At 50.8% G+C, this 14,505-nt stretch overlaps 2 protein-coding genes across 2 annotated transcripts; one reads left to right on the top strand and one right to left on the bottom strand.

Moving 5' to 3' along the window:
- Window positions 1–4,158: 4,158 nt before the first annotated feature.
- LOC136494277 (dolichyl-diphosphooligosaccharide--protein glycosyltransferase subunit 1B-like) lies at window positions 4,159–8,248 on the top strand. The gene is given in 9 exon segments (XM_066490448.1): window positions 4,159–4,396; window positions 4,832–4,876; window positions 4,977–5,318; window positions 5,320–5,615; window positions 6,258–6,405; window positions 6,527–6,706; window positions 7,024–7,092; window positions 7,521–7,610; window positions 7,801–8,248. Coding segments are annotated over 9 exon segments (1,446 nt in total). The 5' UTR covers window positions 4,159–4,249; the 3' UTR covers window positions 7,930–8,248.
- Window positions 8,249–9,087: 839 nt separating this feature from the next.
- Window positions 9,088–13,140, bottom strand: LOC136492872 (endoglucanase 12-like). The gene is made up of 4 exons (XM_066488930.1): window positions 12,543–13,140; window positions 11,416–11,723; window positions 9,819–10,589; window positions 9,088–9,717 (listed from the first exon to the last, which is right to left on the bottom strand). The coding sequence occupies exons 1-4, from the start codon at window positions 12,919–12,921 to the stop codon at window positions 9,304–9,306; spliced, it is 1,872 nt and encodes a 623-aa protein (XP_066345027.1). The 5' UTR covers window positions 12,922–13,140; the 3' UTR covers window positions 9,088–9,303.
- Window positions 13,141–14,505: the final 1,365 nt, after the last annotated feature.

Raw genomic sequence — 14,505 nt, forward strand, 5'->3', positions numbered from 1 at the left:
AAGCCGATAATCTTCGAGCCACAGTTTGGGGTTCATTTCCCCAGAGTATTTTTGGATGTTGGTTGGAGGTCGGTACCATGGCGGGAAGGCGGCGTTGAGGATATGTCGGCCAAAGGCCTGAGGTCCCGGCAGGCCAGGGCTCGGGCTTCGGTCCTTGCCGTTGTCGTAGCATCTGCCATGGCGAGTATGGTAACCATGGCTAGCTCCCTCCCTCGGATCATTGCGGGCACGCCTATGGGCATCAAGGGTGTCGCGTGCGTCATGGTTGTGGCCGAGACACTCATGCACCGGGACCATGGTGCACAGCCTACCACCTTGCGACGCCTGGTGGACTCATGCGTCCTTGTTGGGTCGCTCCGAGGGCATGCGTTGGCTGGCGTTGAGCTCACGTCATTGAGACAATGAGCTTTCGGCCTACTGTGCCGCCACATGCTCGAGTAGCGTGCGAATCTCATGATAGGCCCGACGATCCTCGAGCGTCGTGGGCCTCAGAAGCCCATGGAGCAAGGCCGTCGCAGCAGCAATGTTCTGGCTTGCTCGGGTGAAGTGTGGGAGGGCTTTATCATTCGCGATGATCCTCCAGTTCACGTCGCGGGCCATGGTGCACACGCGCCCACCGTCTCCGTGGCGCTCAATCTCGCGATCGAGCTCCGCACGTTCCTGCTCAAGCTAGAGTCGCGCTTCCTCGAGCTCTTGGTGCTAGGCCTTTAGCTACTCCACCCGCAGATGGGGTAGGGCCCGTGCATCCCCCTCGACCTCATCGTCGAGGTCATTCATTGGGGTAGCTTCTTCCTCATGGATGCTCTTGACGTGTCCTTCGAGGGTACCTGCCATAAAACATCCATGAGAGGGGTGATGGCTCCCCCTACTGGAGTTAGAGGTGGAGGGTGACTCTATTTCTCCCACGAGGAGGTCATGGAAAGACTCTGCGACATATTCGGTCACCCCCATGAACTCATCATTCGTGGGGGATGGAGGCATGCGTTGCGCCACAAGGCGGCCAACGGTCTCTGTGGCGTTGCAGAGACTAAATGAGAGCGCTGTCGGGGCGCTCTGGATTAGGTATTCCGGGGAGAGGGGCTCTCCCCTGACAAGCTATGCCATGACGTTGGCGAATGAGAAGGTGAGGTGGCACAGGTCCTCCCGAGACGGTCAGGGTCCTTGGAAGGCGCCGAGCTGGCGCTCTAACCTCCCATAGTCGAAGCCGAGGAGCTGGTCACGCCCGGGGCGTGGACCTCCAATGCGTGCAGCTACAGCTCCTCTAGTGCCTCGATGATTGCGTCGAGGCTGGCGGAGTGGAGAGGTTGGACGGCGGCGGGAGCCTGTACCAGCCCTTCCTCTATCGTGACGATGAAGTCTAGGTTCCCAAAGCGCACGCGTGCACCTGGGACCCAGCTGACGTTGTGACTAGCCATCCAATGCCTGGTGTTGGATGTCGAGACGCGCAAAAGGCCCCTACCTGGTGCGCCAACTATTGGTGTTTCGAGTTGCCACTGACTAGTAAATTTCTAATATTACACGTTTGGCTCGGATGGTATACTAAGAGGACACGAGGTTTATACTGGTTCAGGCAGAATGTCCCTACGTCTAGTTCATTGCCGCTGCTCGTGTTACTAGCACTGAAAGTTTGCAGTAGGGGTTACAAACGTCCGAGAGAGGGACATGTCCTAAGTCTCTGGTGAAAGGAACGAACGGATGCCGAGAGTTTGGTCGCCTCTTGACTGTGTGCTTGTGTGTTCTAATCGGTTCGAGATTCGATTCCCCTTCATGGGATGCCCTGCTTTCCCTTTTATAGGCTAAGGGAAAGCACGGGTTATAGTGGAGGAAGAAGAGGAGAATGAGAAGGATAAGAAGTCCTCCAGGATCATCGGGTCCTTCTTTTCCTTCATGCGGGTCCCGCCGACCCTATAGACGTCAATAGGGACAGCTCCACATCGTGGCCCTGTCCGTCACTAGCGCCATACGCAGGTGTCGTCTCCTGGTCGTGGCGCTCCACTTCGTCCTAGCGGACGTCGTGGTGAACTGACGCGCCTGTCAGTGTTCGTACGAGGGTTAGGTAGAATAGCACCGGTACGCCTGACGCTGTTCCTGATGTGAATCCCCAAGTATGGCCCGTCATGGCCACGAGTTATATCAGGGCATGTCGGTCACCTCCCTGATGTCAGAGCTTTGACCTAGACCTATTTGCTTAGACCTGGTGTGGTTGGTGGTGGTATGGGTCTCCGTCGGGCAAGACGGATCCCCTGGCCTCGGGGTCAGGTGAGGCGGAGTCCCCTCCCAGAGGCCGGGCGAGGCGGAGCGCAAACCCAAGGGTCAAGCGAGGCGAAGTCAACCCTTAGAGGTCGGGCGATGCGTAGCCCGCCCTCAGAGGTCGGGCGATGCAGAGCCCGTGGCCTCGGTGTCGGGTGAGGCAGAGCCAGCCCTCAGAGGTCGGGCGAGGCGGAGCCCACGACCTTGGTGTTGGCCATGGCGAAGCCAGCCCTCAGAGGTCGGGCGAGGCGGAGCCCGCGGTGTTGGTGTCGGGAGAGGCGGAGCCAGCCCTCAGAGGTCGGGCGAGGCGTAGCCCGCCTTCAGAGGCCGGGCGAGGCAGAAGCAGCCTTCAGAGGTTGGGAGAGATGGAGCCCGTAGCCTTAGTGTCGGGCGAGGCAGAGCCAATCCTTAGAGGTCGGGCGAGGCGGAGCCCATGACCTCGGTGTCGGGTGAGGCGGAGCCCGCCCTCAGAGGTCGGGCGAGGCAGAGTTCGCCCTCAGAGGCCGGGCAAGGCGGAGCTTGCGCACCTAGGGGTCGGTTGGAGCTGTACTCGCGCTCTTGACCGCTTGGATGAATCAATGTTGATGGTTATTAGCTCCTCCTCTTTGGGTACCCTAGTATTGGTCTCCAACAATAGGTTTCATCAATTATCTAAAACCAAACTAGGGCTTTCAGCTAGGAGATGGTCAAGTCGACGTTAGGGGCAACGGGCGCTATAAGGGCACTACATGGCACGCGCTGGCCATAGGTGATCGGCTGCTGTTGCCGTCCGCCGAAGGCCGGATCAGCTGCGCACGCAGGGCAGCCACCCGCCAGTCGTCGGGATCTAGGAGAGGCGGAGTCACGGAGAGCCATTGCGCGCCCACTGCCGATCCTGAGCGTCACACGCCGTTGAGTCGCTCGAGTGGAGTTGGCCTTTGTCAGTTTGTGCCTTGCCCCTGCTTGCCCTATTGCTAACTGGATCAAGCTGATGGGCCATTGGGCCTGGCCAGACTACCCAGTTTGTCACAGAAGGCCCCAATGTAGCCAACCACCAGTAGCCCAACCACAACTCGTTTGTCGTCTTCAACCTTCTGATTCTTCCGCCACCTGCTCACCGCTCGAGTCTCGAAAGCCGGGGAGGTCGCCAAACAGGGGAAGGGTAGGGCAGTACTCGCTGCAAGGGACGTAGGGCGGCCACCCTACCTTGGTCCGCCTATGTCTTCATACCAATAACTCTCAATGCAAATTTCCTAAGAAGCATTCTATCCAACGAAGGGTAGGCACCGGCATAACAGAGAAATTTGTCGATCTTGTCCTCTTGGTAGAGCAATAATTTTGCTAACAGGTGGGTCATGGAGGCCTGGGGCATGTTCTTTTTGAATCGCAGGGAAGAGAGGGATAGAGGGCCTTGAGTAGACCCAACGTTGTTGGACGAGGAAGGCATAGGAGGACGAGATTGGGAAGGGCCACAATGGAGCGGAGGGAGAGGTCGGGATGTGGCTAAGCTTGCGTGGGCGCTGGGAGTAGACCCACCGTCAGAAGATTGGGAAGGGCCGAAGGGGCGTTGGGAGCGAGGACGGAGAGGGACAGTGTGGGGTTGGGCGGGGTCGAAGGGTGCGAGGGGAGGCGAGCGGCTTCCATTTTTTTCTAGGCGTGCGGGCGCTGGAAACGGGCGCTTGCCAATGGTCGGTCTTTTTAACACGGGCGCGGTTAAGGCGAGGCGGTAAGACGATACCGTTACTTATTTTTTTGTTGTTGTAGAGAAGAGATAGAGAATTGCCTTGCCTGGCGAGCAAATTTCGTTGTCCTGGTCCTGTCCCGGTGAGGTAGGCTTGCCTTGCTCGGCGAGGCCAGGCTAGGCTGGCTCCAAAACCAAGCAGCCCCTCAGTCAACAAATCACGCACGACGCACTCGGGTGGGCCCACGCTCCCCTCCCAGATCTTTCCCTCCTCTCTCCCGAAGTCCCAAACCAATTCCCAAAGCCAAGGTGAGTCCCCATCCAGCCAGACCGCCGGCGATGATGGACCACCGAGGCGTGATGTTGCCCTTGTCCCTCCGAACCATAGCCACCCGTACCCTCCTCCTGCTCGTCATCGCGTCCGCCGTTTCCTGCTCTTCCTTGCCGCCGGAGGACGGCATCCGGGTCGTCTCTGCAGAGAAAAGGGTTTGTAACTCATCTTCTCCTGACCCTGGGTATATCTTCCTCCTCCTCCACGTCTTCTTCTTCTCCCCCTTCCTAAATCACATCTTGCAGGCCGTCAGGTTGCTGGCTCGTGTCAAGTGGATCACTGCGACTGGACCCTTTTATTAGCTTCCCCTTCGAGATTAGATTACTTAGATGCATATATTTTTTTTCTTTGAAAGACCCGATTGCTTAGATATACTGCAGTATATAGTCACAATTCTCGATCCAAATCCTGCGCTGTAATGACCCGCTCTGATTCACTTGTATCGGTGGCGGAAGCTTCACTTCAGGGTTTAAGAGATAGATTGAGGGCGATCCCTTGCTAAAGTCCCCTTTATCCGTGCCAAATCTCTTCCTCTCAAATCGTTATTATGTATGGCATTTTCTTCATCTACAAATTTCGATTGCCTGCAGATCGACCTCACGGGTCCCATCGTCAAAGTCTTCCTAACATTGAAGGTAATGTCTTACTCGCCCCTTTTGCTCAAATTGGCAGCCAGCACCTGTTACTTTCTCCAGCATAGGCATCTTCCACAACTTTTCAATCCCTTTGTGCCAGGTCGAGAATGCTCCCACTGCCTCTGAAGCATCACGAGTTCTTCTCGCCTTCACGCCCACAGAGGTTCAACATCTCTCTATTGTCAAGGCCACGAGAGTGGAGGGGAAACGCAAGAAGAAGGCATTCGTACCCCTCTCGACGGAAGCCTCCGAGCTCGCCACCACCGCTCCCGATGCCCCTCGCCTCTACTCTGTTCTGCTCAGCACTCCTCTGAAACCTGGCGATGCAACCACTCTAGAAGTGTTATACATGCTCACTCACTCTTTAGAGCCCTTTCCCGCTGAGATTAGCCAGTCAGAGTCCCAGCTGGTTTACTACCGTGACAGTGCGGTGCTTCTCTCGCCCCTACCATGTCCTGGAGCAGGTTACCTACATCAAAATGCCAAGCAATAGGATTGAATCCTTCACAAGGGTTGATCCTACCACACGAGCTGGTTCTGAAGTGAAATATGGCACATACAATAACCAGATGCCAAACTCCTATTTGCCAATTCTTGTGCATTATGAGAATAACCGTCCATTTGCTGTTGTTGAGGAACTTGTACGCAAGGTGGAGATTTCTCACTGGGGAAACATCCAAATCACCAAGCAGTATAAATTGAAACACGGCGGTGCTCGTCACAAAGGAGTCTTTTCCAGGTTATAGTCTTTACACTCCCATCTCTATAGCTTATCTGGTCCTAAAGATAGCATTGGATACGAGACAAATGCGACTATGAAATTATCTCCTATGAAGAATTCTGTTGGCTGTCAGACTGACATGTGGGCCACAGTGCCACATGTCAGCAAGAACCAGTGGCATTTGTGAGTTGGGGATGCTTTCCCGGACATCATCTAGTCAACTGTTCTCAACTTGTTCACCTTTTTCAATGATATAGATCTGGTAATGATGAAACGTAGTAATATATGGACTGGTACCTTCCAGCACTGCTTTGCCTTTGAATATGTAGCACATGCCATGTTAAATCCACATAGGCATGTTTCTATTTGTTAAGTAAATAATGTGGTATGGAAATGGATATCTGAATCTCTTGATTTGAAGCTGTAGTATGAAGTGAAGTATAAGCAACTCATTAGTTCAAGTAATGGCCTGTTTGTTTTAGCTTTTTACTGGTTTCTGCCAGCTAGAAGCCAGAAGCTGAAACAAACAATCCATCTGTTGAGCCGGCTTTTGAAAAGCTGGCTGAGGAAATAAACTAAAAGCTGAAAAGCATGTTTCGAGCAGCTTTTCTAGTTTTTGTTAAATGCTTCATAGTTAGTGATTGAGAACTTTCTTGCTAGGCTTGAGTATCAATCTAGGCCATCTGTCAGTGGAGCTTCGTCCTTTAAGAATCTTCTTGCAAGGCTGCCACCTCGGGTTCATTCAGTTTACTATCGTGATGAGATTGGTAACATCTCCTCATCCCATCTGCGCACTGATTCACACAAGGTACAAGATATGTTTCCACAAGCATTAGATTTTAATGAATTGCTATTCTAGTTACTGGAAGATGCCCTTTTATTTTACTTCAATGTAAAATGGCAAGCTAAAGCATGTTTTTTTAACCCAGTCCGAGCTAGAAATTGAGCCCAGATATCCATTATTTGGTGGCTGGCACTGCACTTTCACCATTGGCTATGGTCTTCCATTGCAAGATTTTGTCTTTGAGTCAGTTGATGGCCGGCGCTACATCAACCTTACTTTTGGTTGCCCTCTATTGGATACTGTGGTTGACGATCTTACAGTTAAAGTAAGTCTGAACAAGGTTTATATTTTCTGATGAGCATCTTTTGTACTACTGGTAAAAGTAACCTAGCTCGAAACGAATAATTGGATATGTAGCAGCTTCTCATTTCTTGCTAGTGTAACCCCCCCCCCCCCCCCCCCCCCCCCCCCCACCCCACCCCCCGCGTGCTGACTGCCATGTTCCTTGTCTAGTCCAACTTTTTATTTTTATCCATTACAAGATTTTGAGAAATATTACCAGGAGTGCCGATGAGATATCAAAAGTTGTTCTTTTTGGTATTCACATATAGCAGAATCTTCTCAAATCATGTAATGTTGCAGGTTGTGCTTCCTGAAGGATCAAAAAATCCACAGCCTGTAGTTCCTTTTGTGACAGAGAAACATCTTGAGGTAATCCCACCTTTCCTTCCTAACATTAACTACGCTCCCCTCTTATGCCCAACTTTCCTTCTGGCGCACGCTACTGTTGATTCACACCAACAACAATGGATAGATAAAATATAATCTCAGATAAACCATTGTAAGTGTACACTATGGAATCAGCTAGCATCTGGTAGGGCCTTTGCAACACTTGCTGTCCTGGTTTAGTTTCTATCGTGAGCTGTGCATATTGCTGAGTCCCAGAACTTTGTATTTCGACTTAGTTTGGGGGCTGTCATGGCTTAGTTTCTATGTCAGCCTTGTAGTTTCCTATCTTGGAGGACTAGAAGTCCACCAAAACAAGTCTGAGCATCTGCTCCTTTGCAAATGGAACAGTGCCTTTATCAAACTTTGCTAATGAGAGTATTTTGTGATTATGATGGTCTTAACTGATGCAGACTAGTTATTCATACCTTGATGTTGTTGGAAGGACGACAGTTGTACTGAAGAAGAAAAATGTTGTAGGAGAGCACAACGTTCCTTTCCAGGTACTTATTCACATTCTGATGAGGCCATGTGGGCCTGTTTGCTTTCAGCACCCCAGGCAAAGGTTGCCTGGCCAGGCAGCAATCCAAGCCGTCGATTTTGAGCGCTTGGTGGTCAGGATCGCTGCCTAGCTGGCAACCCGCCTTATTTCTTCTGATGATTCTAATCTGTGGAACATTATGGTAACTTTAGGTGTACTATGAATTCAATCCGATCTTCATGCTGGCGGAACCATTGATGCTGATATCTGCAGTGTTGCTGTTTTTTGTTGCCTTCATTGCCTATCTTCACATGGATCTTTCCATCAGAAAATCATCATAGGCCTGTTGGCATTCCGTTCACAGTATTTTTGAGGCACATGTTCTGTTAACTGTGATTGATGAAGTAAGACCTTGTTCTGGCGCATTAGTCTTTGCACCCTCCTCAATGGAGAAGGATGGAGTTTTTGCTTCATGCTAGGAATAGGAACGAGATGACGATTTATATAATTGATGAGACTTAAAAGTGCCTTTCTCAGCTCCTCAAGCCTCTAGAGCTGCACACATTTAATTTTAAAACCTAGGATGCACATGACTTTGGAGCTTTGACAAATGCTGTAGGAGGGTATTATTAAAATCAAAAGAAAATGATGAAAAGCAAACTGATGTATGTTGAGAGTGGGATTTGAACCCTCGAGACCTTTTGACCAACTCGGCAATCTTCCGGAGTTGAACTGGAATTCTATTACGTACTGTTTGGATGCCCTGTAGTTCACTACTGGAATCGCGCTGTTTGGATGCCCTGTAGTTTACTACTAGAATCGCGGTTGATAGTTTTAGCTCTGGCTAATAATTAACCTTCCAAACATGGCTTTTGGCTCTCGGATGGACGTTCTACATGATGTCTATCTAAGCACTAAGCTTTAGGGGTTTTTTTTTTTGTCCAGCGTACCGAGGCCGATTTTCATGTTTTTGTCATGTTTCATTATAAATTTTAGATATTTTTGGGATCCTAGAACAGTAGCGCTAGATGTTCTAAAGACACCATCCAAGCAACCAAGATGTTCGCCGGCGGGAAGAATGTTTTTCTTACCATTTTTTTTGAATTATTTTCTTACCAATTTTGGCTCTCAAATAATGAGGTTGGTCTTGAATTTGTGGTGTTTTTCGAGCTATCATTTCGCAGGCTTCTGATTTTTCCAAAAGGCCCGACATGCTTTTCCTTTTCCTTGCAAGGCTAATTTCGGCGTTTGCTAATCTCGCTTTCTACTGCAGAGGGAACTTTGGGAACATGTTCACGTCCACATGACCACATGCTATTGCTATGCCAAACCAAACTCTGCCTGGATTCGTGCTCTGGTTTTGGATTTAGCGGTCAGTTATTATATACAACAAAAAATTGTCGTATAACAACCTTAATTTCGTACCGCATGCAGAAGCAGAATAGCACATATATAGTACGTGTGAGAGAATAGAACCACGAACTAACTGAACATTGATTGCGAAGGTATATATGTATTCATCCATTTATTAACTGTAATGTAATCCATAAAAACATCTACAGGTCACGCATGATGCATGCCACCGTGCGCAGTACGTATTTGCTTACAGTACTGTTAACGTGGTATATTGTACAAAAGAATTCGCGCGCGTACGTGATCGGCGATCTCACCAAAAATCGTATGACCAAACGACCGTACCGATCGGCTAGTAGTACTCACGGCTTCCATGACGACGGCGGCGGCGGCGCGGCGGGGAACATTGGCGGCACGGCGGAGAACATGGTGTTCTTGTCGACGGCGGTGACGCCGACTCCCCTGCCGCTGTTGGTGAGAGCCACCAGGGCCGCCACGAGGCCGGCGTTGCCCACAAGCGTCGGCTCGTTCTGCCCGAAGGTGTTGCGCGAGTCCTTGAAGCCGTCGTTCCTGTCAGGCCCGCCGACCATGGCGCCCGTCAGCAGGTTCGGGTCCGCCTTCTTGGAGTCACGCCACTTGTAGCCACCGGTGCACGAATACTTGACGCCGTTGTGCGGCGTGGACGCGCCACGGTGGTGCAGGTGCCGCGGGTACTTTTTGCCGAACCCAACCACGTAGCTCATCTTCTTGGGGTTGTCACCAAGAATGTAGTTGATCTGCAGGACGAGGCAGGAGCACCATGGTTGATGTATGCATATATATCTTCTTGAGAGAGAGAGAATGAATTATTCCTACTGGATCCTCCTACCTAACCTACCTGAGACTTTGCAAACTCCCGGAGGTCGTTGGTGGTCATGAAGTTTGGCCCGCAGTACCAGCCGGGGACGTTGACGGCCTCCATGTAGTCGGCGTAGAGCGCGGCGATGAAGGAGTTGGCGACGACGTACTGCAGCGGCTGCCCCTTGCCATGGTTGAAGAGCGCCATCCCGCCCTTGGTGAAGTTGAAGGAGCCGAAGCGCGGGAAGTACATGCACATGTTGAGGCTGGTGGCGTTGTGGTAGCCGATGAGCGACTCCTCGTACGGGTACCCGGGGTTGAGGAACATGCGCAGCCGCGACAGCAGCAGCTGGGCGCCCGGGAGCTTGTTGTCCCAGCTGAACACCGAGAAGTCGAGGATGTTGAAGAAGGCCTTGGCGTTCTTGGGCAGCCGCGGGTCGGTGGCGAAGGTGATGTAGCTGTTGTTGCCCGTCGCGTAGTACATCCACGCCGCGCTCCACATGTACTCGTCCCAGTAGCTGGTGGAGTTGTAGTAGTACTCGATGTCCGGCTGCCGGAGAGAGTACGGGGTGCGCCGCCCCGACTGCCGCGCGAACTTGTACACGGTGGCCGCGCCCTGGCTCAGCTTCTTGGAGTAGGCGTTGTTGTCACGGAACACAATGGAGGCGGCCGCCAGGGCCGCGGCGACCTCGCCACCCAGATCCGGGGCGGAGCTCACCGACAGTGAAGGCCGAGGGTACGCCATGTCCTCCGGCCGGTTCCAGCAGTAATGGTCGTCCGGCCGGCTGCCGTTGATCTTTGCACTACCCACCTGGACGGACCAAGCACGTACCAGATCAAATTCAATACGAGACAACCACCATTTTAATTTGCACGAGCAAGCTAAGTCAACAGTCATCACCTACGGATTCACGGCTGTAATTTATTAGCAGTGTCTGAACTCTGAAGGGAGCTGCCAAATTTATTTACTTGACTTCACATGTTTCAGTTTCAGTTTTTTTCCAATAAAAATTGTTTGCCCGTGATTATATTTTGAATCCAGAATGCAACTGGTGGCAAGCTGAGAATGCAAGCTAGTTCAACATTTGGTGGGGAAATTGTCTTGCGCTACAAACTAAGCATTTCATTTGGGTATTTTCTCACCGTTATCATGCATATGGCCAGTAGTACTGAGTCATGTTCTAGATCGCATCAAAATTGGAAGGAAAAAATGGTCTCGATCGCACCAGCAGACAAAGCAAGCAACTAGTTTTGCTTGTATAGGAACATGGCAAGCACATGCTGATGGTTGGAAGCTGAACCTTATTTTACTATGAAGCCATGTGGCAAGTCAAAAGGTTCTTGGGTGTGCCGGTCCATTAATAAACTGCAGAACTAAATTGCCACTTGATGAGCTCACTCACTGTAGTATTTTCTGTAAACTGCTTGTAAGTAGTAAAACTCATATTTCCTCTTAGATTTTATTCAAAGGAAAAGGATTGGGACAAATTGCTCACTATATATAGTGGTGGGCATTAGGAGATAAAATGTCACAAGATACTGCATATTTCAGCGTTAATGGTTAGACCTTTCATGCATGTCTCTAGATTTACATATACTGTATTCTGGAAGATGAAGATGAGCGTCTTGTTGTTTACCTGAGCGTATAACTTGTCGATGGTGGAAGCAGAGGAGTTGAAGGTGAGTAGCAGATAGTCGGTGCCCCACTTGATGAGCTCCCTGACATGGTCATACTCCCCCATGGCCTTGTACTTGGCGCTGTACTCGATCACCGACCAGCTCAGCAGCGTCATGGAGAAGGCCATCGGGAAGTGGAACTTGATGTTGTCGCCAGCGTCGTAGTAGCCGCCGACGAGGCCACCCTTGACGTCCTTGGCGTCGGAGCCGTCTGACAGCCCAGAGCTCCCGCGCCACTTGATGCCATTGTTCTTGGGAAGGTGGCCGGCTGTCAAAATTTTAATTGTTCTTATCATCTTATGTATGAGAAGAGATCGGATCGGAGAGACGACCATTACAATTTGAGCAAACAGATACTGTCGATCACATAGAATACAGTAGGCAAGATCTACAGGCACACTGTACTCCGTGCAAGGTCCACATAGAATTCAGCAAGAACAGAGAATCACAGAGAGTACAGGCGATTCGGGAAAAGATGAAGTAAGTACATATATGCTACAAGAACGGAGAATTAATTCAATTCAGCAAGATCTACCTACACGCAGTTAACTTGATTCAGATCCTAAAGCTGAATTTTTTGTGCTGTGTTACTTAAAGAATGGATCAACTTGGTGGCCTACATCTACATACATGTGAGCGAACGTGCCAAGATTGCTCCTATCCTACTCCTACCGATTCGAAGGCAATTGGGATTTGGGCGATTTCTCCATCCCCACATCAGATTCAGACCGTCACTTTCTGCAAATTAAATTAAAGGTGTAGTAGTGACAGGAAAACAGGACAGAACATTCCGCTGGTGGGGTTGCATGAAGCTGTGGACAGCTGTACCGAGGTGCAAGAACTCAAGATAATGAATGGTCAAAAATGGCAATTCGATCAAATTTCTCATCATATGTGACTGCTATATATCGAATTTTGCTCTGCAAGTTGCAGTAAAAATGGCAGATCCACACATGTTTCAGCCGATGGATGGATTAACAAATACAAATACTCCTATCCTATCGTGGTATCCACACATGACATGGTCAGTAGCAGAGCAGAGTTTCCAAAAAATTCAACTTTTTTCTCAACAAAAAATCAAACTCACATTTCTGGGCGTTGAAGAAGAGGAGCGCCTTGTGCAGCGCCTCTGTGTACTGATCGGGCGGCGGCGGGCCGGGCTTCTTGTGTGGGATGGACTTGACGATGATGATGGGGAGGCCGATGAGGACGAAAGCGGCGACGACGCACCACAAGGCCCACCACAGGACCTTGCGCTTGACGACGATGCACCCGAGGTCCACGTACTTGTCCTTCTTCTTGGCCTCCGGCGGGCCTAGCAGCCAGCTCTGCTGCGTCTCGTCCAGCTCGTGGTGCTGCCGCGCCGACAGCGCGCCGCGGTCCAGGTCCATGTTGCGGCTGTGATCGTCCTCCGCCGCGCCATCGGCGATCTCGAACGAGCCGCCCCAGTGGTTGGCCGAATACATGGCTAGCTGCCGGCCGGCCGGCTGCTGGGCTGAGAGCTGCCTTCCCTCGCTCGGGTAGAGTTGGCTTTGATGGCGAGCGCGGTCAGCGGCGCATGGATGGGGACGCTTTGGGTGGCTGGGGCAGGCGGTGGCGAGCCGCGAGCCTTCCTGGTCCTGGCGATGGGTTACGGACTGAGCGAGGTGACCTTCGACCGGGGTGGGGAGTTTTGAAGAGGGAGGGGGGTGTTTGACCCGTGGAGGGTGGGTGCTGCCGTGCTGGCCTGCTGGGGCCTTCCCTTCCCCCTACACTGCTCTGCTACTGCTAGGGAAGGAAGGTGCGTGTGCCACACTGAGTCAGACGTACCTAGTACCTACCAGCTCATGGCATTGGCACTGTCGGTGGCGAATTAAAAAGGCTCTCAACTCTCCATGATCCTTTTTTTTTTCGAAAAAAAAGCTCTCCACTCCATGCATCAATCAAATGCAATAACGTATGCTTGCCGATCTGTCGGTTTGCGAATTTTGTATTGCTCGTGGCTAACAACATGATTGACAACACATAGTTGTTTTAATTGTCCCATGGCCAGCTGCATAGCTCCACTAATCAACACATAGTATACTCACTGTAACCGACCGACGCAACTCAATTAGTACCGAATTATTGCCACGCCAGGGCTTAACTTACATTTTTTTTACAAAAAAAAAAGAATATCTGATTTAATAGCAGGGTGCTTCAAATACTAAATCTTTTCTAAAAATCATTGAATCAGGGAGCACAAACGTCAGTCACCCCAGGCCACTAGGCCAGTATGAGCTTCCTGCTGCTGAGTGATTTCTAAAAATCACTGTCTAGTGCACTGCTTGCAATTGGTTCTTGACCCTCAGTATGTAGTATCTTTTCCGGTGAAACGTCGCTGTTCTGTACAGCGGTCGCTAGACGCTAGCTTGCCAGTTGCAATACGAAACTGGCCAGGGAGCCTCCTGCTGCTGAGCGAGGTCGGCCATGGACAATGCTCCCGACTCCCGAGATGGAGATGCATACATGGTTGGTGCCAGGCTAGCTGAGGAAGCTGAACACGCATGTGCCGGGAAAGATAAACAAATAAAGAAATGACAGGAGTGGAAGAAGGAGCCACTCCTCCTACCTCGCATTCCATGTGTTTTTTCTTTTGGACCAGAAACTATAGACTAGAGTGAGCCACCGACACAACCCGGCCCGCACAGGGTTGTTGAGCTTGCAATTTTTGGCCCTTTTTTTTTTTTTTGCGGGTATGCAATTTTTGGCCTTTGATCGGTGGCTCCCGCTGGATATCCATCCCTAGCTAGTTCTTGTGTGGAACACGACTATTCTACGAGCACCTCCACTGGGAATTATTGTTGCTCGGATTGAAAAATGAGAGAAAAGAAGTTGACTGCGGTCTGAAGATATTGGAGGTGCAGTTAACTGTTGAAACCTAGCTGCTTGCTTGGCTGCTTCAGTACAACTTTTTCGAAGCGTCAGTAAAGCTCAATCACTGTAACATGTTTCAAATCCAGCAGCAGTGCCTACGCCTATCCTCTCATGGGTCATGGCCATGGACATGATATGCATGGCTCTAAAAATGT

The sequence above is a fragment of the Miscanthus floridulus genome, chromosome 11 (assembly GCF_019320115.1).
Source record: "Miscanthus floridulus cultivar M001 chromosome 11, ASM1932011v1, whole genome shotgun sequence".
In the NCBI taxonomy this organism is placed as follows: Eukaryota; Viridiplantae; Streptophyta; class Magnoliopsida; order Poales; family Poaceae; genus Miscanthus; species Miscanthus floridulus.

What these genes read in the sequence shown, in the direction of transcription:
- LOC136492872 (XM_066488930.1), bottom strand. Translation starts at nt 12,921, where the DNA reads ATGTATTCGGCCAACCACTGGGGCGGCTCGTTCGAGATCGCCGATGGC. An exon ending in CTTCTTCAACGCCCAGAAAT is followed by an intron (nt 11,724 to 12,542) that starts GTGAGTTTGATT and finishes AAATTTTGACAG; the next exon opens with CCGGCCACCTTCCCAAGAAC. An exon ending in GGGAGTTTGCAAAGTCTCAG is followed by an intron (nt 9,718 to 9,818) that starts GTAGGTTAGGTA and finishes CTCGTCCTGCAG; the next exon opens with ATCAACTACATTCTTGGTGA.